Source organism: Oncorhynchus mykiss, chromosome 7, assembly GCF_057628025.1.
Source record: "Oncorhynchus mykiss isolate SJ-2025 chromosome 7, ASM5762802v1, whole genome shotgun sequence".
Lineage (NCBI taxonomy): Eukaryota > Metazoa > Chordata > Actinopteri > Salmoniformes > Salmonidae > Oncorhynchus > Oncorhynchus mykiss.
The window spans coordinates 45,623,745-45,649,775 of record NC_143028.1 but is presented as its reverse complement, the minus strand read 5'-3'; the positions used below and the strand labels follow the sequence as shown (position 1 = coordinate 45,649,775).

Genomic DNA, 26,031 nt, shown 5'->3' with positions numbered 1-26,031 from the left:
TTTGTAGAATTATACTTTTTCAATGGATTAGCCACCAGATGTGACAATGCTAACCTTCTCTGGCTGAGTGCAAGCTCAGGTAAAGGTCATGAATTTAGTTTTTTGTACATACAAGACTAGTTTGAGACCATAAAGGGAGCCCTGCAGTGACTGAAAAGCAATTTACTGCCCCTTCACTGAGACCAATGTTACTGAGTCTAGCTAGCAACAATTCATGGTCAACTGAATCAAACGCCTTTGATAAATCAACAAACAGAGCAGCACAATGTTGCTTTTATCAAGTGCATTTATGATGTCATTGACCACTGCCATAGCTGCAGTTGTGGTGCTGTGCCTCGATCTAAAGCCAGACTGAACCCCGCTCAGTATGTTCTTTTAAATTAAGAAGGTTTTTAACTGTGAGTTCATTAGGGATTCATAGACTTTGGCCAGGACAGGGAGTTTGGAGATAGGATGATAGTTATTAGCATCTGAGGGATCTCCACCCTTTAGCAGTGGGAGTTCATAAGCTGATTTCCAAATGCTGGGTATGGAATTGTTCAACAGACTCAAGTTGTAAATGTGATCCACAGGTTCAGTAATAATAGCAGCTGCTACCTTTAAGAGGTAGGGATCCAGGTTGTCTGGACCTGCAGACATTTTAGTGTCTATTGCCTTTAGTGCTTTAAAGACCTCAGCATAAGAAACAGGCTCAAAGTTAAAATGGTTCACGAGGGCCTATTTCATAAACTCAGCAACAACAAAAAAAAGTCCCTTTTTCAGGACCCTGTCTTTCAAAGATAATTAGTAAAAATCCAAATAACTTCACAGATCTTCATTGTAAAGGGTTAAAACACTGTTTCCCATGCTTGTTCAATGAACCATAAACAATTAATGCACCTGCACCTGTGGAACGGTCATTAAGACACTAACAGCTTAGAGACGGTAAGCAATTACGGTCACAGTTATGAAAATTTAGGACACTAAAGAGGCCTTTGTACTGACTCCGAAAAACACCAAAAGAAAGATGCCCAGGGTCTCTGCTCATCTGAATTGGGTGAACGTGCTTTAGGCATGCTGCAAGGAGGCATGAGGACTGCAGATGTGGCCAGGGCAATAAATTGCAATATCAATACTGTGAGACGCCTAAAACAGCGCTACAAGGAGACAGGACGGCAAAAGGTGCTCTTCACTGAAGAGTCGCGGTTTTGTCTCACCAGGGGTGATGGTCAGATTCACGTTTATCGTCAAAGGAATGAGTGTTACACCGAGGCCTGTACTCTGGAGCGGGATTGATTTGGATGTGGAGGGTCCGTCATGGTCTGGGGCGGTGTGTCACAGCATCATCGGACTGAGCTTGTTGTCATTGCAGGCAATCTCAACGATGTGTGTTACAGGGAAAACATCCTCCTCCCTCATGTGGTACCCTTCCTGCAGGCTCATCCTGACATGACCCTCCAGCATGACAATGCCACCAGCCATACTGCTTGTTCTGTGTGTGATTTCCTGCAAGACAGGAATGTCAGTGTTCTGCCATGGCCAGCGAAGAGCCCGGATCTCAATCCCATTGAGCACGTCTGGGACCTATTGGATCGGAGGGTGAGGGCTAGGGCCATTCCCCCCAGAAATGTCCGGGAACTTGCAGGTGCCTTGGTGCAAGAGTGGGGTAACATCTCACAGCAAGAACTGGCAAATCTGATGCAGTCCATGAGGAGGAGATGCACTGCAGTACTTAATGCAGCTGGTGGCCACACCAGATACTGACTGTTACTTTTGATTTTGACCCCCCCCCCCCCCCCCCCCCCTTTGTTCAGGGACACATTATTCCATTTCTGTTAGTCACATGTCTGTGGAACTTGTTCAGTTTATGTCTCAGTTGTTGAATCTTGTTATGTTCATTCAAATATTTACACATGTTAAGTTTTCTAAAAATATACGCAGTTGACAGTGAGAGGATGTTTCTTTTTCAGCTGAGTTTAGTTTACTGTAACAGAGCTGACATTAGAGGCCTGGGCACCACCATTATCAAACACTGAACCAGCGTGAAGTGTTTGTTAAAAACCGCTACAATATCGGCTTCATCCTTTACATTTAAGAGGTTTTATAGACATTCCTAGGAAGACTCATAGCTGTAATCGATGCCAAAGGTGTTTCTAACATGTATTGACTCAGAGAGATGAGTACGCATGCAAAGACTATATTTTAGTTATTACATTTTTATAAATATTTTTAGTTAAATTGAATTTTTCTTCCACATTGGCATTACAGAGTATTTTGTGTAGACTTGACAAACAATGACAATTAAATCAACTTTATAACCTCTTAAATGTGAAGTCCCCATATTTTTTAAAATTAAATTCAGTCTGGTATGAGAATGGTAGCCCCTATCTGCAAAAACAGGGTGTCTGTGGAAAGCTGACTATCTTGGCTATTGATCGGTGCCTTCAAATCTTTGGAAATGACTTACTACCATATATGGGCATACGAATATATCAGGGCAGGCCGATAACCTCATTTCAAGATGACTGCTACCAACATTCCTTAGCGTTGTGAAGCATAAACGAAATAAACACGGAATATGTTGGTACACACTGAAAGCCGGGACTCCACAGATCTTGAGGATGTCTTATATGTCTGCCTGTGACCAACTGTTATTGATCACCAGCCCCGAGAGTCAACATTTTTATTTTACACAACATTTTCATCAAACAGCAAACATCTTACAAGGTAAGCTTCGATTTGGTCTGTGTTTGAGCTATAGGTATCAAATGAAACCCTAGGTTGTTAGGAACAAATCTAGCCTATTGACTAATGACTAAAATATGTTGCCAGCTTACGCGCTGTAGGCATCCCTATCCCCTGTATGTCCCCCGACACCACCACAATATTTGAGAGAGGTTGGTGATGTAGAAATGTTGTTTTTATAGTGAACAATAACTTTTAGGCACATCCAGTGTGTAAAAACAATGCAATTACCACATTTGGAAACTTTGGAGAGGTTAAAAGTACACTTGAATGTACTCTGGATACCCCATAACACCACCACAATGTTTGAGTGAGGTTGATATGGTAGAAATGTTGTTTTAATACTGAACAAATAGCATTTAGGGATTGCAAATATGTAATAGCACTGGAATTATCAAATTTACAGACATATACCACTTTGGAGAGGTATAGCGACACTTGGAAACTAGCACTTGCGAAAAGAGAAACTCTGTGATCACCATCTTGCTAGCTACTATTTTGTACTTTATTCAAGCGGTTAAAGTAGTAACGTAGGCAGTGACGTAGTTCCTCTATGCCAAAAGAGTCCATCATTGAAACCAGACCCTAGTCACTGATTTTGCAAAGTGTCGGATTTACGAGACTACAGCGATGACCTTTTAACTCCTTTCTCCTTTCTGTTGACGCCAAAATGGCGGCTATGTCTTTGGCTAATTTGGGTTCTGAGCGCCGTTCTATTATTGTTTTTCCGTAAAGTTTTTTTGAAATCTGACACAGCGGTTGCATAGAGGATACGTTTATCTTTAATTCTGTGAATAACACGTGCATCTTTTATCAATGTTTATTGTGTGTATTTCTGCAAAATCACCGGATGTTTTGGAATCAAAACATTACTGCACGTAACGCGCCAATGTAAACTGAGATTTTTTATATATACAGTGGTGCAAAAAAGTATTTAGTCAGCCACCGATTGTGCAAGTACTCCCACTTAAAAAGATGAGAGAGGCCTGTAATTTTCATCATAGGTTCACTTCAATTATGACAGACAAAATGCGAAAAAAAATCCAGAAAATCACATTGTAGGAATTTTTATGAATTTATTTGCAAATTATGGTGGAAAATAAGTATTTGGTCACCTACAAACAAGCAAGATTTCTGGCTCTCACAGACTTCTTCTTTAAGAGGCTCCTCTGTCCTCCACTCGTTACCTGTATTAATGGCACCTGTTTGAACTTGTTATCAGTATAAAAGACACCTGTCCACAACCTCAAACAGTCACACTCCACACTCCACTATGGCCAAGACCAAAGAGCTGTCAAAGGACACCAGAAACAAAATTGTAGACCTGCACCAGGCTGGGAAGACTGAATCTGCAATAGGTAAGCAGCTTGGTTTGAAGAAATCAACTGTGGGAGCAATTATTAGGAAATGGAAGACATTTCTCCCTCGATCTAGGGCTCCACGCAAGATCACACCCAGTGGGGTCAAAATGATCACAAGAACGGTGAGCAAAAATCCCAGAACCACACGGGGGAACCTAGTGAATGACCTGCAGAGAGCTGGGACCAAAGTAACAAACCCTACCATCAGTAACACACTACGCAGCCAGGGACTCAAATCCTGCAGTGCCAGATGTGTCCCCCTGCTTAAGCCAGTACATGTCCAGGCCCGTCTGAAGTTTGCTAGAGAGCATTTGGATGATCCAGAAGAAGATTGGGAGAATGTCATATGGTCAGATGAAACCAAAATATAACTTTTTGGTAAAAACTCAACTCGTCGTGTTTGGAGGACAAAGAATGCTGAGTTGCACCATACCTACTGTGAAGCATGGGGGTGGAAACATCATGCTTTGGGGCTGTTTTTCTGTAAAGGGACCAGGATGACTGATCCGTGTAAAGGAAAGAATGAATGGGGCCATGTATCGTGAAATTTTTAGTGAAAATCTCCTTCCATCAGCATTTTTTTAACCTTTATTTAACAAGGCAAGTCAGTTAAGAACAAATTCTTATTTTCAATGACGGCCTAGGAACAGTGGGTTAACTGCCTGTTCAGGGGCAGGACAACAGATTTGTACCTTGTCAGCTCGGGGGTTTGAACCGCCAACCTTCCAGTTACTAGTCCAACAATCAAGAACAAGATAAAACTAGCTGAAACGAGTCACCTACCATTCCCCACATGGCAGCTTCTTGTCATTGTTGATTGCTATCTGGCCATCCAGAATCACAAGACACGGACTTCTGCCCCATTGAAGCGCGCGCATCGTTTTCATGATGTTGTCAGCTAACTAGTCTATAGCACACAATATTTTACATACAGCAGGTTTTTAAAGGACCAAAGAGTTTGGTCTGCTTTGTGTTTTAATTTTTGCCATGGAAAATCGAGTATCACAATATCCCGATACTGGCATTGTCACAAACCTGTCCAGTACACTGTAAATTATTATGGTGTTTTTTTGTATTATAATCAGTACAAAACTTTTTACTGCAGCATAATGTAAATTATGGGGCATTGTGAGAAAAGGTTGTAGGCAGGGAAATAATTGTTGTATTTTGAATGATACTGTAATTCCATCCAACAGAATATTTTTTATTTTACCAGGCAAGTCAGTTAAGAACAAATTGTGATTTTCAATATTGGCCTAGGAACAGTGGGTTAACTGCCTTGTTCAGGGGCAGAATTACAGATTTTTACCTTGTCAGCTTGGGGATTTGATCTGGCAACCTTTCAGTTACTAGTCCAACGCTCTAATCACTAGGCTACCTGCCGGCCCAGAATACAGTACTGTACTGTATTTTTGGAGCGAAAAAAATATTTTGACTACTAGTGAGGGCATGGTATTGTTGTTTCTGTCTCATTAACATACTTTGAGGAGTGCCTTGTAAGAGGCTATATTTGTTGCACCCGTGAGTGAGAATGCTGTACCAATTTAACTCCTATGTGGTTATAATGCCCCACCAATTAAACATGTTTAGGGGAAAGATTGGAGTAGCAGCAAGTCCTGAAACTTAAATGGTTGAGCATTTTTCTATGTCCTTTTGGTCTGTTATGTTGTGTAGTCGCTGCCAGTTTGGAAGCCTTTAAGGCCTTTAGAAGTGCAAGTGATATAAATCACACAAAATCTTAATTAATATGCTCTAATGTTTCTAAACACTTTACTTACCAGCCAACCTGCTTGCACCAATCCCTTGTAGTTACAGTAAAATACTGTGAAATACAATCCCCTCACCTCAACAAATGTAAATAATTCATCCATTCATTCATTCAATAATTAATTCATTCCGATTACGGTGGAATTTACATTTTTACAGTATAATACAGTATGTTTTATGGCTTTGTACTGTCATTACACAGTACTTACTTTAATATGCTATTTATATTGGGCTCCCGAGTGTGCTCCCATCTGGTGCAGCGGTCTAAGGCACTGCATCTCAGTCAAAGAGGCATCACTACAGTCCCTGGTTCGAATCCAGGCGATATCACATCTGGCCGTGATTGGGAGTCCCATAGGGCAGTGCACAATTGGCCCAGCTTCGTCTGGGTTTGGCTGGGGTAGGCCGTCATTGTAAATAAGAATTTGTTCTTAACTGACTTGCCTGGTTAAAAAATATATTAAAGTTGGTGTGCTGTAATATGATATACGGAACTTTACTTGCTACTGTAAAAGTCACGATAACCGCTTTACAGTGTAAAGTAAGTAAGTCTTGTTAATGGTGTGACTGTAATGTCTCTTGGAGCTGGGCACAGAAACAACAACAAAGCAGCCACCTTGCCACTCATTTCGTAAACAGCTAAGGGATGGGGCTGGAGAAATGTAACCCCTCTCAAATTCAAAAACAGAACTATGGATGAAAGGACTGACCAACCATTAGATCAAATGTATAGTTTTAACCATGTTTTGAGGATATATCGTGTTTGTTTACATTTACAGTGTTTACAAAGATAGGCGTAAAACAAGATTATATTTTGGATTCTGATGGGGTTAGACAGCTAAAGTAATGTATAAGTTATACTCTTCAAGAATCAATGGGAATGCCTATATATCATTAATTTAATAGTATGGAGCAATTACAGATTTTCCCTTTGAGGAAACTATGTGACAGTGCAACTGGTCACTGACTAGTTTTGCTGTATTGAAATATGCCTTTCCTGGATCTACTGTCTTTCCAACACCAGCCGCATCAGATGAGCGTTCGAATTGTGCATGTGTGTGGTTGGCTCGGTTCTAATAATGACTTATGTACCATTCCAAAGCCTGAGGACAGGCAACTAGTTTCATGAAATACTATATATATATATATATCTATATATATCTAAATATATATATATATATATATATATATATATATATATATATATATATATATGTATATATATATATATATATATATGTATATATATAGAAGGCAAAGTATATATATATATATATATATATATATATGTGTGTGTGTGTGTGTGTGTGTGTGTGTGTGTGTGTGTGTGTGTGTGTGTGTGTGTGTGTGTATAGTATCTCATGAAACTAGTTGCCTGTCCTCGGGCTTTGGAATGGTACATATATATATATATATATATATGTTGTGAGTTTATTATCTACAGTGGTCTTACCTTCTGTTGTCGTCTTGCCATGTCGGTGGGTTGCTTGGCATTAAAAGGATAGGCAATGCAGCGCATCACAAAGACATAGAGCTGGAGCCTCTTCTTTCGCTCTTCCTCCTCCCTCTGCATCTTTTCCAGATCATCTTTCTCCTTCTCGCTGGCCGCCGAGGGGCTGGGGTTGGACGGACAAGCGCTGCTTCCCCGGCTCGAGGGCTGGAGCCCACCAGAACTGTCGGTGGTCCGGCTGGGTGACACCCGTGCTCCCCCGGTTTTTGGTGCCATCACCTCTTTGCCTTCTTCTTCCACTATCTCATCCGCTTCCTCTTCACTGGAAGATGGGTCCAACATGTTGTTGGTCTTGGGTGGAGACTATCTAGACAGGGGACAAAGCGTAGACCAATGTGTCTCAGTGCCACAGGAGGTTTTTTCGAAGAACGACTGCGTTCAGAGACAGGCTATCTGTGTTGCGTTGGCAACGCCAGTGGGGGAAAAAAGTAGAAAAAAATCCAGATAAACTATATTTAAAACAGGAAATGTCAGTTGAGGAGAGGAATTACGAAAGCGCGCGACTGATGTTGAACGAGAGTAGCTCAAACTGTTCGCACAAAAAGTGACTGAATTCGAACGAAATAAAATTGTAGTTGCTTAGGCTACGCGTTTTCAGCGTTTTAACTCTCCAGTCACCGTCGGGGATTTGCTAGGATGCTATCTATGAGAACGGGAAGGTGTCGGATGAAAGATAGAAAGAACAGACAACCATCGACTTCCACTTATTTTCCTGATGCCTGATTTGTCAATAGAAACTATCGATGGCCGCTTCCTGCTAAGCAACGCGCGGATTGGGAAGATACCACTGGAAGGTACCGGGAATTTACCGTCGTTCTGAATCAGAAAGCAAATTATAGCGGGGGGTGGGGGTGCAGTTGACGCTGTTGCTGCGGCAACCGATTCACTCCATCCACCTGATGATCAGAGACTCGGAGGGAGATGCATCTCTAACGGAGATTTCACCAAATAAGCCTATTTCAACATCATTATTTCTTTATTCAGATTTAAATCCGCCAAATCATTTATCCACGTTATCCATTTATCCCTAACACGTGCAATAGTCAGGCTAGAAGTGCATGATTTCATTGACTATTAGTTAAATGTTTTTTGTTTATGATAGTGCCAATGCTGTATGGTAGCCTAGGCCTTATATAGGCTAGACTTTTCCCTTCTTATTAATAATTAGTTATGTAGCCTAGGTAATAGGTTATGTATCATAATAATAATAATTATTTATGCATCAGAATTAATGCATCAATCATCAATACTGACAGCATAATATCTGTCCTGGAGCCTCTTTCCATGGCTGGTCCTGGGATAATTCCAATCTAACACAGGATAGCTATAATTTCTGTTTAGAGAGGGTGTGGGTCTATAGCCTACTTAATAAAAAATACAAAAATAAAGTGCAGCCTTATGGCCGCGTCCCATCCCTCCAAAGACAGTGCCAACAATTTACCCTTATGGCCAAGGCTTCTGTGGCTTTTTACCATAAATCACAGACAGTGTCACCAGCAACGCACCCCCACACCATCACACCTCCTCCTCTATGCTTCACAGTGGGAACCACACATGCTGAGATCATCCGTTCACCTACTCTGTATCTCACAAAGACACAGTGTTTGGAACCAAAAATCTCAAATTTGGACTCATCAGACCAAAGGACAGATTTCCACAGGTCTAATGTCCATTGCTTGTGTTTCTTTGGCCCAAGCAAGTCTCTTCTTCTCATTGGTGTCCTTTAGTAATGGTTTCTTTGCAGCAATTCGACCATGAAGGCCTGATTCACGTAGTCTCCTCTGAACAGTTGATGTTGAGATGTGTCTGGTACTTGAACTCTGTGAAGCATTTATTTGGGCTGCAATTTCTGAGGCTGGTAACTCTAACACGGAACCCAAAACGTCTGTGCGCGTGCGCCATCGTGCATACATTTATTTTGTCCCCCCACACCAAACGTGATCACGACACGCAGGTTAAAATATCAAAACAAACTCTGAACCAATTACATTAATTTGGGGACAGGTCGAAAAGCATTAAACATGTATGGCAATTTAGCTAGCTGGCTTGCACATGCTAGCTAATTTGTCCTATTTAGCTAGCTTGCACATGCTAGCTAATTTGTCCTGGGATATAAACATTGAGTTGTTATTTTACTTGAAATGCACAAGGTCCTCTACTCCGATAATTAATCCACACATAAAACGGTCAACCGAATCGTTTTTAGTCATCTCTCCTCCTTCCCAATTTTTTCATCTTTGAACTTATATAGTGATTGGCATCTAAACTTTCATAGTATTACCACGACGACCGTCAAAACAGTTAGACTTTCAATCACCCACGTGGGTATAACCAATGAGGAGATGGCACGTGGGTACCTGCTTCTATAAATCAATGAGGAGATGGGAGAGGCAGGACTTGCAGCACGATCTGAGTCAGAAATAGGAATGACTTCTATTTTAGCCCTTGGCAACGCAGACGCTCGTTGGCGCGCGCGAGCAGTGTGGGTGCAATAATTGAATAACATGGATTTCTAAATTTATTTTGCAACCCTCTGGTCTGGTCAGCATGTTATGAACATATCCTCTATGGCGATCCTCATGAGTGTCACGACTCCTACCGAAGGTGGCTCCCCTTCCCGTTCGGGAGGCGCTCGGCGGTCGTCGTCACCGGCCTACTAGCTGCCACTGATTCTTTCCTCCCCCTCCTTGTCTGTTTATTGGTTACACCTGTTGTTTATTTGGTGATTAGTTGGGCTTTATTAGCCAGCAGGCCCACCTGCTCTTTGTGCGGGATTGTTTGTGTGACTAGTGTGCACGTTAGAGGTTAACGTGTTTTCCTGTTCGTGTTTTTTTTTGCTGGACTATTTTAGTCCCCGTGTTTGGGGCATTTGTTTTTGTGTGCACCCTGTGTTTTCATGGGGTGGCTTATGTTTGCCGTTTGTGCATTAAATAGCACTGCCCTGAACTCTCTGCTTCCTGCGCCTGACTTCGCACCCACTACACCCAGATCGTTACAAAGAGAGCCAGTTTCATCATAGCGCTTGATGGTTTTTGCGACTGCACTTGAAGAAACTTTCAAAGTTCTAGAAATGTTCCGGTTTTGACTGACCTTCATGTCTTAAAGTAATGATGGACTGTTGTTTCTCTTTGCTTATTTGAGCTGTTCTTGCCATAATATGGACTTGGGCTATCTTGCCATAATATGGGCTATCTTCTGTATACAACCCTTACCTTGTCACAACACAACTGATTGACTCAAATGCATGAAGAAGGAATGAACTTTTAACAAGGCACACCTTGTCTACCCCATGAAGCTGGTTAAGAGAATGCCAAGATTGTGCAAAGCTGTAGTCAAGGCAAATGGTGGCTACTTTGAAGAATCTCAAAGATATAATATTTTACATTATTATGCACATTTTTGGTTACTACATGATTCCATATGTGTTATTTCATAGTTTTGATGTCTTCACTATTATTCTACAATGTAGAAAATAGTAAAAATGTAAGAAAAACCTTGCAATGAGTTGGTGTGTCCAAACTTATTACTCTAACCATGTATAAAAACAATACGTAAATCTGTAGGGATTAATACATTTCTAATTGCATTTAGTGTTAGGCAACCTTATGACTACTTTGTCATATCTTTGTATCTACTGTAGATGTTGCCATCTCATTTTGAGATTAGATTGAGATGGCATAGGCCATTGTAGGTTTATAATTTGTGATGTTTTGAAAACGCACAGAAACGTATCCAAGTATGAAGGTTTATTTTCGTACACTATAGTTATGGCTGCCCGTAAAGGTTATAGAATCATATTGTATTTATAAAACATGGTTTAGATATTGTTGTAATCAATGACTGTATTTGATTGTAATCCACTACTATTTAAATGATTTTAATTACTATTATTTGTATTTGGTTGTAATCCACCTGCATTGCTTGCTGTTTGGGGTTTTAGGCTGGGTTTCTGCACAGCACTTTGAGATATCAGCTGATGTAAGAAGGGCTTTATAAATTGATTTGATTTGATTTGATATTTTGGTCTGAGTCCACCAGCAAGGGGCTAAGGAGCACATCGGTTTGCGTCTCCTTGCCCCTTAATAACACTTGAAGAAGAGCCTGTGACTTTTTTGTGGCACTGAGGTATGTAATGTCTAGTGCAAACGTGAACGTTATGAAAATTCTGTTCAACTTCCAGCGTGTGTTTAATGTGAACACTTTAAGTTACAGTTTTAACAGTGGCCATGTAGGCTATTGTGGCTAATTGATCAGAATGTAGCCCTACCAGAGTGGCCTTACCATCAAAAGCAATGGAGAAAATGCATCCCATAACATTGTAACATGGAAATAGCTGTTCTATCATTCAGCCTACAGTAGCAGCCAGTGTGTGGTGTTCAATGTAGGCCTACACTCCATGAGACTTTAGGGGGAAAAAAACATGCAGGTCTTGATATCAACCTGTTTATCCACTTGTCCTTCAGACAAGGAGGTGACTAAAAATGTTATGTTGTTTGATGCAAGAAACCATTTTGCAAAATTAAATGATTTATTATTCCCATACCATTATTACAGAGAAACAGACAACTTATGCTACTCTCTGCCTATTGGCTACTTTGCTTATTCAAGCCTGTCTCAAAATACAACACTGCCCCTTTAAGACAAAGATGTCTAGAAATGTATATGTTTTGTGCTCTTGTTCTTGTAGGAAGCAATCACTGCTTCCTACAAGTGGCTACATGCAGCTCTCGTTTTGATCTCAAAACAAGCGCATCTACTCACAACCTCTCATGCTGGAAACACAGTCCAGTTCGAAGTAAATGGCACAGGTCCATAAATGGCAATGGTCTATTTGCATATAGGCCTACTGCAACTCTGATTGTTTATGCCACACCGGTCTATGTAAAGTCTATGCAAGCCGAGATCTACCGCTCAGATTTATTTTTAACATAACTTAAAAAACGTAAGCCTATGCAACATTAACCAATTAAAAACAGTACTGTAGCAATGAGGTTTGTGCAGTAAACTATAGGCCCAATACATTATCAGGATATTGGCTTTGCTTGAATTGCCCTGCCAATGGATGCATTGTTGTTCGGTTTGAGGTACTGTAGGCTATATGACCACACCGGTAAAGATCTGTTGTTGTATTACTTGTGACACACAACGGAGTGAGCATACATTTTAATAATTTTCTTGCCTGATAGTGCCTGCACTAGAGACTGACCATCAGATGCAGGCATTATCAGGTGCACTACCACCACAACCTGGACTTGAGTGTGGACCTCAGATTATCGTTCAATCACCCACGTGGGTGTATGCTCCTAAAAACCAATGAGGAGATGGGAACCAAGTTCTATTTTAGCGCCTGACTACGCAGAAGCACACGAGCAGTTTGGATGCAATGACTGAATAGCATGTACAGTTGAAGTCGGACGCTTACATACACCTCAGCCAAATATATTTCCCTGACATTTAATCCTAGTTAAAATTCCCTGTCTTAGGTCAGTTAGGATCACCACTTTATTTTAAGAATGTGAAATGTCAGAATAATAGTGGAGAGAACTATTTATTTTAGCTTTTATTTATTTCAACACATTCCCAGTGGGTCAGAAGTTTACATACACTAAATTAATATTTGGTAGAATTGCCTTTAAATTTTTTAACTTGGGTCAAACGTTTCGGGTAGCCTTCCACAAAATTCCCACAATTAGTTGGGTGAATTTTGGCCAATTCGTCCTGACAAAGCTGGTGTAACTGAGTCAGGTTTGTACAGTAGGCCTCCTTGCTCGCAAATGCTTTTTCAGTTCTGCCCACACATTTTTGTGAGGACTGAGGTCAGGGCTTTGTGATGGCTACTCCAATACCTTGACTTTGTTGTCCTTAAGCCATTTTGCCACAACTTTGGAAGTATGCTTGGGGTCATTGTCCATTTGGAAGACCTATTTGCGACCAAGCTTTAACTTCCTGACTGATGTCTTGAGATGTTGATTCAATATATCCACATAATTGTCAATTCCTCATGATGCCATCTACTTTGTGAAGTGCACCAGTCCCTCCTGCAGCAAAGCACCCCCACAACATGATGCTGCCTCCCACGTGCTTAACGGTTGGGATGGTGTTCTTTGGCTTGCAAGCCTCCCCCGTTTTCCTCCAAACATAACGATGGTAATTATGGCCAAACAGTTCTATTTCTGTTTCATCAGACCAGAGGACATTTCTCCAACAAGTACGATCTTTGTCCCCATGTGCAGTTGCAAACCATAGTCTGGCTTTTTTTATGGCAGTTTTGGAGCAGTGGCTTCTTCATTGCTGAGCGGCCTTTCAGGTTATGTCGATATAGGACTCGTTTTACTGTGGATATAGATACTTTTCTACCTGTTTCCTCCAGCCTCTTCACAAGGTCCTTTGCTGTTGTTCTGGGATTGATTTCCACTTTTTGCACCAAAGTACGTTCATCTCTAGCAGACAGAACGTATCTCCTTCCTGAGCAGTATGATGGCTGCGTGGTCCCATGGTGTTTATACTTGCGTACTATTGTTTGTACAGATGAATGTGGTACCTTCAGGCGTTTGGAAATTGCTCCCAAGGATGAACCAGACTTGTGGAGGTAAAGAAAATCTGATGTCTTGGCTGATTTATTTTGATTTCCCCATGATGTCAAGCAAAGAGGCACTGTGTTTGAAATACATCCACAGGTACACCTAATAATCTGTCTGTAAACAATTGTTGGAAAAATTACTTGTGTCATGCACAAAGTAGATGTCCTAACCGACTTGCCAAAACTATAGTTGGTTAATAAGAAATGTGTGTAGTGGTTGAAAAATGAGTTTTAATGACTCCAACCTAAGTGTGTGTAAACTTCCGACTTCAACTCTATGCGTAAATTTATTTTGCAACATGTTTATGAGGTTTATGAACATTTTTAATCCCACCTGTGCTAGAGTGGTGATCAGGAACTTTTGACTGGGTTAGCCATTAGGCCTACAATCCAAAACGTACAGCAGCACCATCATTTCCCTTCAGTCAATGCTTTCTAAGAAAGTGAAACTTTCCACCAATTGATAATCAGTACAGTGCTGAAATGAAACTTGTACAACTGAGCATAAGAGGGTGGTGCTGCCTTAATTAGGGAGACTTGCTTGTGGTAATGGCTCGAGCAGAGTTAGTGGAATGGCATCAAATACATCAAACACATGGTTTCCATGTGGTTGATGCCATTCCATTTGCTCCGTTCCGGTCATTATAAGCCGTCCTCACCTTTGCAGCCTCCTGTGTAACTGAGTGACTACGCCTTTTCAGTGGCAGCGAATCAAGCAGATCACTTTTGCAATATGGTTTTGCAAAAACATCCGACTTGCAACCACTACCGGGTTTAAAACAACTGGGAAATGGGAAATCTCTGACTTCCAACTTCAGTGCATTCAAGACATCTAGGAACACTGAAAAAACATTTTTTGAACGGCCATCCAACTTGGAATTCCAAGTCAGAAACTCTAACTTTTTAGAGCTCCAACTTTCCGAGCTGAAGATCACTGTTGTCATGATTTAACCTTCCCAGTGGTCTTGAAAGCACCGTATGTCAACTTCATGAACTTCACAAAAATCATGTGATCAAAAGTCAAGCAGTTTTTGATGAAGTCGCCTTCAAGTTGCTGCAGTTGCTTCACACCAACTGCACCTTGCAGCCATTGAGTACATTGTGGGAGGCACTATTTACCAACCAATCATTAGGGTGTTTTTGTTTGACCCTTGTGAACGTGGTCAAAGACTTGATTGAAACAGGAGCTAACTTGATTCTATGATTCTAAAGCTACAGGGGATACAAATTAAAGTGATTTCAGACCTCTCTCTAACCAATTAATTGTACACACCGTTATGTTTTCAGTTTATGACTGTGAAGTGGTGGTATAGAAAAGTTTATTTCGAGATTTATACAGAATAACGTTTATAAACAATAGCAGCTATGACACATTGCCATACTGATCTGAACCTTGCTGTTGGAAAACCACTACAGTGTCCGACTTTCGGCTATAGCAGATGCACCTCCCCCGACTTTGGTTGCGTAACCCCCTCGAACACACCCATTCACTACATGCTTTCTGAAATGCATGTTTTCAAACTCGCCCTCTTTGAACATCTCTGAAACCTCTGAAACAAAGATGGTGGGTAAATGAAGATAGTTCACTCAGGCCGTTTACCATTGAAAAAAAATGTGTCAATTCCAGTCTACTTAACGGGTGGTTTTCCCATAGACACCAATGCAATAGCATATAGGTTGGTGCTGGGGCTTGGTAGTTTGGTGCTGGGGCCTGGCAGGTTGGTGCTGGGGCCTGATAGGTTGGTGCTGGGGCCTGGCAGGTTGGTGCTGGGGCCTGGTTGGTTGGTGCTGGGACCTGGTAGGGTTGGAATGTTGCTGGGGCTTGGTAGGGTTGGAATGTTGCTGGGGCCTGGCAGGTTGGTTCTGGGGCCTGGTAGGTTGGTGCTGGGGCCTGGTAAGTTGGTGCTGGGGCCTGGTAGGGTTGGAATGGTGCTGGGGCCTGGCAGGTTGGTGCTGGGGCCTGGCAGGGCTGGAATGTTGCTGGGGCCTGGCAGGGCAAGGTTGGTGCTGGGACCTGGTAGGTTGGTGCTGGGGCCTGGTAGGGTTGGAATGTTGCTGGGGCCTGGTAGGGTTGGAATATTGCTGGGGCCTGGCAGGTTGGTGCTGGGGACTGGCAGGTTGGTGCTGGGGCCTGGTAGGTTGGTGCTGGGGCTTGGTAGGTTGGTGCTGGGGCCTGGCAGGTTGGTGCTGGGGCCTGGTAGGTTGGTGCTGGGGCCTGGCAGGTTGGTGCTGGGGCCTGGCAGGTTGGTGCTGGGACCTGGTAGGGTTGGAATGTTGCTGGGGCTTGGTAGGGTTGGAATGTTGCTGGGGCCTTGCAGGTTGGTGCTGGTGCCTGGTAGGTTGGTGCTGGGGCCTGGTAAGTTGGTGCTGGGGCCTGGTAAGTTGGTGCTGGGGCCTGGTAGGGTTGGAATGGTGCTGGGGCCTGGCAGGTTGGTGCTGGGGCCTGGCAGGGCCTGGCAGGTTGGTGCTGGGGCCTGGCAGGTTGGTGCTGGGGCCTGGTAGGTTGTTGCTGGGGCCTGGTAGGGTTGGAATGGTGCTGAGGCCTGGCAGGGCAGGGTTGGTGCTGGGGCCTGGTAGGGTTGGAATGTTGCTGGGGCCTGGCAGGACAAGGTTGGTGCTGGGGCATGGTAGGGTTGGGTTCTGAATGGGGTGATCTGTGACGTAGGATGGCACAAACTCGGTTTCCAAAAATACATTGCTGTTGTAAGGTTGTACCCCAGCAACCCTAAAGCCAGCCTGAATGTTCAAGGGGGGTTGTAGCCAGAGGACAGGTGATTGCCACAATCCCAGGAATGTCATAAATTGTTATTGTCTTCCTGGGATTGTTCCTCATCCAGGCATCACACGCGGTGTTGATGTGCATCTTTAGTAGCCAGTAGGTAGACCTGTCTAAGGGTTGAAGCCGATGAGAGCAAAGGGGTGGAAATGGCAGCATAATTATGCCATTGTCTTTGGCATAATTGAGTCCATCAATTGACAGATGAGTAAACAGAGCTTCTCCTTTGAGCACTTTGTATGCTCGACAAAGTGTTTCAGGAAGTCAACAAAGTGCACATCTTTCATCCACCCAGAGGGATTTGCCCCTCCTTTGCTGCCAGGTGGCTCGTTGATCAGAAAATGATTGCGGAAGTTGACACGGGGGAATATAAAATATGGAGGTATGCTATTCCCTGTGGCTGAGACAGCACAGGCCTGTGTGACAAGGGTTCCCCTTTCAGTGGAGGTCAGTGACCCTACTTGTTTGAATCCACGCCAGGTTTGTCAGGTTTATGTACAGTGGTCACACCAGTTTCATCAACATTCCATATGTCTCCTGGTCCAAATTGTTATCGCTGTAGCACTTCTGCTACGTTGTCGATGAAAGCATTTTCTCTGTTGAAGCTACTTGCCCTGGCAAGGCTAGTTGCCTCTGGCTTTCTCAGTGACTGTGTTGGGTGACACTTTAAGAAGCCTGTGAACCACTCCGAGCTGCCCTTTTCTTTTTCTGCCCACATTGGTGCGAACTTCAGCTGGTGTGACATAGCAAACTGGTAGGCAAGTCTTCTGATCTCACTTGGCGACAGACCAAAATAAATGGCAGCTGCCCTAGTAATATACTGAACAAGCTGCAGCTCCAAATCAGGTGAAAAAACCTGCCATGGCTTTGTATAGCCAACCACTGTTGTTGGCATGGCTGTCTGACTTCTTCCCTGGCAACCTTTTGACAATACCGAGTCAGAGTATGGTAATTTGTCAAAATCCTTTGCTGTACTCCTGATTGATTTGTTCTGCAACTTCACCTGCCTCACTGCCTTTGACATTATGCCAGGTGGTGGGCTGCCATTCTGTCTTTCTTTTAACATTTCTAACCATCTTTATTTCCTTTCCCTCTTTCTTTCCGTCCTTCCTTTCTTCTTTCCTTCAAAAACACATTTCCTCATTGCAATTACATATTCATTACAGGCTTATTACGCCCACCTCCCTGTCTACTATCCTTGTTGCCACAATGCAATTCATAACACCACACTAAATTCATGACACTGTATAAAGTAGTGTATGTGTGTGTATATGCTTTCTCATACAGTAGGCATGTAGTGTGTTAGTAGAGACACACACACACACACACATGCACACCAGAGCCTGTCTTGTGTAGTCCAGGGATATGTCTGCTGCTCTAAACTATATGTATATATAATAATCTATTTACTGTAACATTTAATACTATTATCAGAGCTGTTTTCTGAGCATGTTCTATATGTCTATGTATACTGGGGCAAGTTGTCACATGTGAAGACTTGCCCCAAAGTCATTGAGATAATTTTCCCCAAGGTCATTGAGACAATTTGCCCCAAACTGACATGTGTGCTAATGTTGGCTAAATCTCAAGGTTAGCTCAACATATCACTGCAGTTAAAGTATCAAAATACATTATTGTCTCCTCTACTAAAATTCTGATTTTGAACATTCATAACTCACAAAGTTTTATTGCATAAAATCTAAAGTGCCAATTTTTTACTTTTGAAGGGGAAAAATAAGAAACTTGTGCTCACCTCAGATTAAAGTGACCTTGACCACATGTGAACAGGAAGTTGACCATAGATCATGTAGTCACACAAAGTAGCTATTTGATTTTTGAGATAGCGCCTCTAGTGTTGGAGGTACAAACAGTTTGACAACTTACCCGTGTGACAACTTACCTTGCTCTCCCCTACTATTGCCACTTTTTGTTTTTCAAGCTAAGGTCTTTTAACCTTTTTTGGGATAGGGGGCAGCATTTTCACTTTTGGATGAATAGCGTGACCAGAGGGAACTGCCTCCTACTCTGGCCCAGATGCTAATATATGCGTATTATTATTGGTATTGGATAGAAAACACTCTGAAGTTTCTAAAACTGTTTGAAGGATTTCTGTGAGTATAACAGAACTCATATGGCAGATGAAAACCTGAGAATAATCCAACCAGGAAGTGGGACATCTGAGGTTTGTAGTTTTTCAAAGCTTGCCCTACCAAATACACAGTGTCTATGGAGTCAAGTTGCACTTCCTACCGCTTCCACTACATGTCAAACGTCTTTAGAAACTTGAATGATGATTCTACTATAAAGGAGGGGCTCATGAAACCTCTTTGAGTCAGTGGTCTGGCAGAGTGCGCTCCCGACAGAGTTACCTCTCGTTCCAGTGCTTTTCTTCAGACATAGGAATTCTCCGGTTGGAACATTATTGATGTTTTATGTAAAAAAAAATCCAAACGATTGATTTCATACATCGTTTGACATGTTTCTATAGGACTGTAACGGAACTTTTCCAGTTTTTGTCTGGACAAAGTGCTTGCGCCTCATGAAGATGATTTAGTGGGCTGAACACACTAACAATAAGTAGCTATTTGGACATAAATGATGGACTTTATGGAACAAATCAGTCATTTATTGTCGAACTGGGATTCCTGGGAGTGCCTTCTGATGAAGATCATCAAAGGTAAGTGAATATTTATGGTGTTATTTCTAACTTCTGTTGACTCCAAAACGGCACATATTTCTCTGGCTGTTTTGGGCTCTGAGCGCCGTTCTCAGATTATGCTTTTTCCGTTAATTTAAAAAAAAATCTGACACAGCGGTTGCAGTAAGGAGAAGTCTATCTTTAATTCTGTGAATAACCCTTGTATCTTTTATCAATGTATTTCTGCAAAATCACCGGATGTTTTGGAATCAAAACATTACTGCACGTAACGCGCCAATGTAAACTGAGATTTTTGGATATAAATATGCACATTATCGAACAAAACATACATGTATTGTGTAGCATGATGTCCTATCAGTGTCATCTGATGAAGATCATCAAAGGTTAGTGATTAATTTTATCTATATTTCTGCTTTTTGTGACTCCTATCTTTGGCTGGAAAAATGGCTGTGTGTTTTTTTGACTTGGCTATGACCTAAGATAATCACATGTTGTGCTTTCGCTGTAAAGCATTTTTGAAATTGGGCACGATGGGTAGATTAACAAGATGTTTATCTTTCATTTGCTGTATTGGACTTGTTAATGTGTGAAAGTTACATATTTCAAAAAAATATTTTAGAATTTCGCACGCTGCCTTTTCAGCAGAATGTTGTTGAGGGGTTCCGCTAGCGGAACGTTGTCTTCACAGTGTAAAACACAGACCCAGATTTCTTCTGGCTCACCAACTACATTGAGGTAATTTTCTTAATTTCCCCTTTTAGTGTCCTTCATTGTCATTTTGTTGTGCTTTCACAACAAAATGTTTTATCAAGAAGTATTCAAGTACATTGATGTACCGACTGTGTTTCTCAGCTTTGATATCCATGCCCCTACCATTTCTGCTTCCCTGCCAGCAGCATTGGCACAGACACACCCTATTGAAAAGGTCTTAGAAGTCGTCTCTGAACAAAATCAACCTCTCCAATCAAATTATGTTTTGAAAATCTGTCTGTTTCTCCCTCACAGACCATTCTGGTCCAGATGTGGTATCCCATCACTGTGGCGACCATTTATATTCCCCCGTGTCAACCATTAATGTACTGTAATGGTTGTATTAAGATTATTTGTCAGTAATCCGCTAGACTACTGCTCTTATCTATGAAACATGCTCTGTTGCCTTGCACCATAGTTTTGAGGACATGGTATGTCTAGGTTACATTTTTCAGAATCAAACACTTTATTTTATGTTTCGTCAAGGGATTTAAGGACCTTTCTAGAAATGTAAACAGAATATGTTGTGCAATCCCGAAACTCCTTTTCATAGTTTTCCCGATTGGGTAGTTTGAATAACTTTCTGTTTCATTTCTGTCTCTTTCGTTTTGTCTAGTAACCATCTCATAGTTTTCTTGAGTGATTGATATGTTACAAATGACCTGGACTAACCTGTACCGCCGCACATTGACTTGGTACCGGTGCCCCCTGTATATAGCCTCATTATTGTTTTTTAGTTTTTTACTTTAGCTTATTTAGTAAATATTTTCTTAACTGCATTGTTGGTCAAGGGCTTGTAAGTAAGAATTTCACGGTAAGGTCTAAACCTGTTGTACTCGGCGCATGTGACAAATAAAATGTGATTTTATTACTTTAGCACAGGGTAGCTAAGTAGATGATTAATTACAATGCAAGTCATAGGTCAAAAATAGTAGCGTTCATTGCTTGCCAACTGTCACATTCTGACCTTAGTTCCTTTTTTATGTCTTTGTGTTAGGTTGGTCAGGACGTGAGTAGGGGTGGGTAGTCTATGTTCTTTTTTCTATGGTATATTTCTATGTGTTTGGCCTAGTATGGTTCTCAATCAGAGGCAGGTGTCGATCGTTGTCTCTGATTGAGAATCATAATTAGGTAGCCTGTTTTCCCCATTTTGGTTGTGGGTGTTTAATTTCTGTCTAGTGTCTGGTTCACCTGGCAGAACTGTTTCGTTTTCGCTTCGTTGTTATTTTGTGTAGTGTTCAGGTTTTCAATTAAAATATGACCAACACTTACCACGCTGCATTTTGGTCCTCCTCTCCTTCCACCAACGAGAATCGTTACACCAACCTTGTATTGTTTACTGTTTCAAGTTTTATTAGTCGTATGTACAGGATACACATTGTATGCACTGTCCAACAATACTTACTTTCAGATTCCTTCTCGACATTGTAACGACAATAATAAATAATAAAATGTAAGAATACGAACTTAAATTAAGAATAATGCAAGGAAGACAGAAGCCCCTTTGACATCCTATGGGATCAGAAAGACATTATTTGGCGACAGGCCACCTTAATAGAAAATCCATTTAATCAAAGAAATGCATTTAATCAAAAAGAGATCAGCTATGACCTTCTGCTATGCAAGGTATTGAGCAAAGTCCGTCTATGCGATGGTTTTGAAATATCGTGATGAAGGGGAAGCATCACTTCTCCCTGTTATGCTAGCTGCAAAATCATTCCCATTTACTGGGCCATTGGTTCTTATTCCTTCCGCTGCCTCCTGCTAGCCTGACTTCCATTACATTACATTGCTTTACTGTAGCCTACATTTGAGTCATTTAGCAAACGCTGTCTTGTCCAGAGTGACTTACATTAAGTGCATTCCAATAAAGAGCCGCTAAACCTGCCACAGTAATGGTCAATAATAATCACAGTGGGGGAATAACACTAAGCACTAGCCTAGAATCACAGTGGTAGAAGGATCCAGGCCGGTTTTGGGTATTTTGGCTGGGCTGTGCAAAGGTTGAGACTGCAACCTCTGATCAGTGTGGGAGGGTTCAGGTGTGGAGCCTCTGTCGATCTCCCTCCTTTAGCCTAGTGTCCCTGACCAGGTTATGACAAAGGTTATGCCATGTTATATTCACGTGCTCAAGATTTTGAAAATGGACGGATTCATGGAAACAACGCTGTTGCTAACTAGAAAAGCTTTGTTTAGAATTCTTCATTTTTGCAAAAAGTTATTAGAATCCTCTTGTCCTAACCTAGGTGTCTATAACCTAGACCAGAAAGTGCTCTGTCCCTGAACTGAGGCAACCACAAGGTCTTGACTAGGTGCCACAGTCTCACTGATATGACCTTCATAGGGGCACACTGGGATCTAGAAGTGTGTGTGTGTGTGTGTGTTATTGCTTTACATGACAAGATTATATTATTTGATTGCTTAGTATGCATAGCCCTGACACAGCTAAATAAAATATGCCTTTGTGCCCATTGGTAACCGCTCAATAAAGTGTATTTAATTGAAATTTAGATTGCATCTTGTTTGCTGGAGCCATTTATGTGTGTATGTGAAGGTGACCACACTCCTGGACTAAAAGCACGGTTGTTCGTGTGCATGTGCGCTTTGGTTTTCTATGCACAGATGGGATGTTTAAGTTATAGCTTTACTGGGGCATGGATTAATGACCCTTTTGGTAGGCAGATACATGACTGAGCAGAGCTTTAATTCTCCAACTCTTCATTTAGCCGTCAATGTTTCTCTACCTCAGTTTCCCTGCCACTACTTGCCTCGGGTCCTCTGCTGCCAGTGTCTCACTCAGCTGGAGACTGCAGTTAAGAAGTAGCCTAAAACTGTATATATATATATATATATAAACTGCTCAAAAAAATAAAGGGAACACTAAAATAACACATCCTAGATCTGAATGAATGAAATATTCTTATTAAATAATTTTTTCTTTACATAGTTGAATGTGCTGACAACAAAATCACACAAAAATTATCAATGGAAATCAAATTTATCAACCCATGGAGGTCTGGATTTGGAGTCATACTCAAAATTAAAGTGGAAAACCACACTACAGGCTGTTTCAACTTTGATGTAATGTCCTTTAAAACAAGTCAAAATGAGGCTCAGTAGTGTGTGTGGCCTCCACGTGCCTGTATGACCTCCCTACAACGCCTGGGCATGCTCCTGATGAGGTCTCCTGAGGGATCTCCTCCCAGACCTGGACTAAAGCATCCACCAACTCCTGGACAGTCTGTGGTGCAATGTGGCGTTGGTGGATGGAGCGAGACATGATGTCCCAGATGTGCTCAATTGGATTCAGGTCTGGGGAACGGGCGAGCCAGTCCATAGCATCAATGCCTTCCTCTTGCAGGAACGGCTGACACACTCCAGCCACATGAGGTCTAGCATTGTCTTGCATTAGGAGGAACCCGGGCCAACCACACCAGCATATGGTCTCACAAGGGGTCTGAGGATCCCATCTCGGTACCTAATGGCATTCAGGCTACCTCTGGCGAGCACATGGAGGGCTGTGCGTCCCCCCCAAAAAAGGCCACCCCACATCATGACTGACCCACCGCCAAACTGGTCATGCTGGAGGATGTTGCAGGCAGCAAAATGTTCTCCACGGCGTCTCCAGAATGTCACACCTGTCACATGTGCTCAGTGTGAACCTGCTTTCATCTGTGAAGAGCACAGGGCGCCATTGGCGAATTTGCCAATCTTGGTGTTCTCTGGCAAATGCCAAACGTCCTGCACGGTGTTGGGCTGTAAGCACAACCCCCACCTGTGGATGTCGGGCCCTCATACCACCCTCATGGAGTCTGTTTCTGACCGTTTGAGCAGACACATGCACATTTGTGGCCTGCTGGAGGTCATTTTGCAGGGCTCTGGCAGTGCTCCTCTTGCTCCTCCTTGCCTATAATGCCTATACTTTCCACCTTTTGTCTATTCCATTTGCACAACAGCATGTGACATTTATTGTCAATCAGCGTTGCTTCCTAAGTGGACAGTTTGATTTCACAGAAGTGTGATTGACTTGGAGTTACATTGTGTTGTTTAAGTGTTCCCTTTATATATATATATATATATATATATATATATAGAGGGAGAAAGAGAGATCTTGCCTGTTAGTGTCTGTACTGCAGAAATTCACCAGGTGGGCCACCCCACCTAACACCGCAGACTGAAAGGGAGAAAGACAGAGGGAAATAATGATCAGTTTAAATAGACACCCAGACATAAATCCAATTTGGAACAAAATGTCCCCTCCCAACCCCCAACCCCTTTTCAGTTACCTACCCATAATCCCTTAGAACTGCTTGTTGATCAGCAGGGTTGGGTAGGTGACTTTCTAAATGTAATCCGTTAGTTACTGTCCAAAATGTTATTCAATAAACTAACTTTTGGATTAATCCAAACTTTGTAACGTAATCCGATTACTTTAATTGGAAAGGAAGAACCAGAGTTATCTAAACTGCAGAGGATAAATTCATTAGAGTTAACTGAACCTCAGATTGCAGCCCAAATAAATGCTTCACAGAGTTCAAGTAACAGACACATCTCAATATCAACTGTTCAGAGGAGACTGCGTGAATCAGGCCTTCGTGGTGGAATTGCTCCAAAGAAACCACTGCTAAAGGACACCAATGAGAAGAAGAGATTTACTTGGGCCAAGAAACACGAGAAATGGACATTAGACAGGTGGAAATCTGTCCTTTGGTCTGATGAGTCCAAATTTGAGATTTTTGGTTCAAGCACGGCTACCACAGCATTCTGCAGCGATACACCATCTGGTTTGCGCTTAGCCCCACTATCATTTGTTTTTCAACAGGACAGTGACCCAAAACACACCTCTAGGCTGTGTAAGGACTATTTGACCAAGGAGAATGACGGAGTGCTGCATCAGATGACCTGGCCTCCACAATCACCCGATCTCAACCCAATTGAGATGGTTTGGGATGAGTCGGAACGCAGAGTGAAGGAAAAGCAACCAACACGTGTTCAGCATGTGTGGGAACTCCTTCAAGACTGTTGGAAAAGCATGAAGTCTCATGAAGCTGGTTGAGAGAATGCCAAGAGTGTGTAAAGCTGTCATCAAGGCAAAGGATGGCTACTTTGAAGAATCTGAAATATAAAATATTGTACATAAACCCTGAATTATTACATGTACTGTCCTGATTGTATCTTGGCATGTTTCTGTTTTTGACAAACTTTGAAGTTATTTGCTAATTTTATGCCTGAGATTAATTGTCACGCCCTGACCTTAGTTATCTTTGTTTTCTTTGTTATTTTGGTTAGGTCAGGGTGTGACGAGGGTGGTTTGTTTAGTTTTTTCATTGTCTAGGGGTTTTTGTATGTCTAGGGGTTTATATGTCTAGGGGTTTATATGTCTATGGTTGCCTAGATTGGTTCTCAATCAGAGGCAGCTGTTTATCGTTGTCTCTGATTGGGGACCATATTTAGGTAGCCATATTCCCTGGGTATTTTGTGGGTTGTTATTCTATGTTTAGTTGCCTGTTTGCACTAGTCATATAGAGTCACGGTTCGTTTTGTATAGTTTTGTTCAGTGTTCGTTCTTTCATTAAAAGAGTTTATGTACGCTCACCACGCAGCGCCTTGGTCTCCTCCAAATATTCTGTAGTTATTTTGTAGTCATTGCACCAATTTAAAGTATGTCCTCACTTCCGTTTAGCCATCTCAATAATGTCCCAATGCATCATAGTACCAGGCCCTCCAGTCTAGACTGGTGATTGATTCTAGGGTGGTTACTGGTATTTAAGATAATGATGAGGAAGGTAACTGACCATTTTTGGCATTTCTTTTGCAAAAGTATTTTCCCCAGGAGCTTTTTGAAATGTCCTAAGGTCATCTGAGTGAGACTCATTTCTAAGTGTTAGTTGAAGTTCAGTAGCT

At 42.0% G+C, this 26,031-nt stretch overlaps 1 protein-coding gene across 5 annotated transcripts in view; it reads right to left on the bottom strand.

Moving 5' to 3' along the window:
* The window catches only part of LOC110528964 (calcium-dependent secretion activator 1), a 164,258-nt gene extending 156,013 nt beyond the window's left edge, over window positions 1-8,245 (bottom strand). For all 5 annotated transcript variants that reach the window (XM_036983473.2, XM_036983474.2, XM_036983478.2 and 2 more), the window contains exon 1: window positions 7,306-8,245. In XM_036983473.2, the coding sequence (XP_036839368.1) occupies window positions 7,306-7,644 (339 nt within the window). In that variant the 5' untranslated portion in view covers window positions 7,645-8,245. The remainder of the gene's footprint in view (window positions 1-7,305) is intronic.
* Between the last annotated feature and the right edge of the window lie 17,786 nt (window positions 8,246-26,031).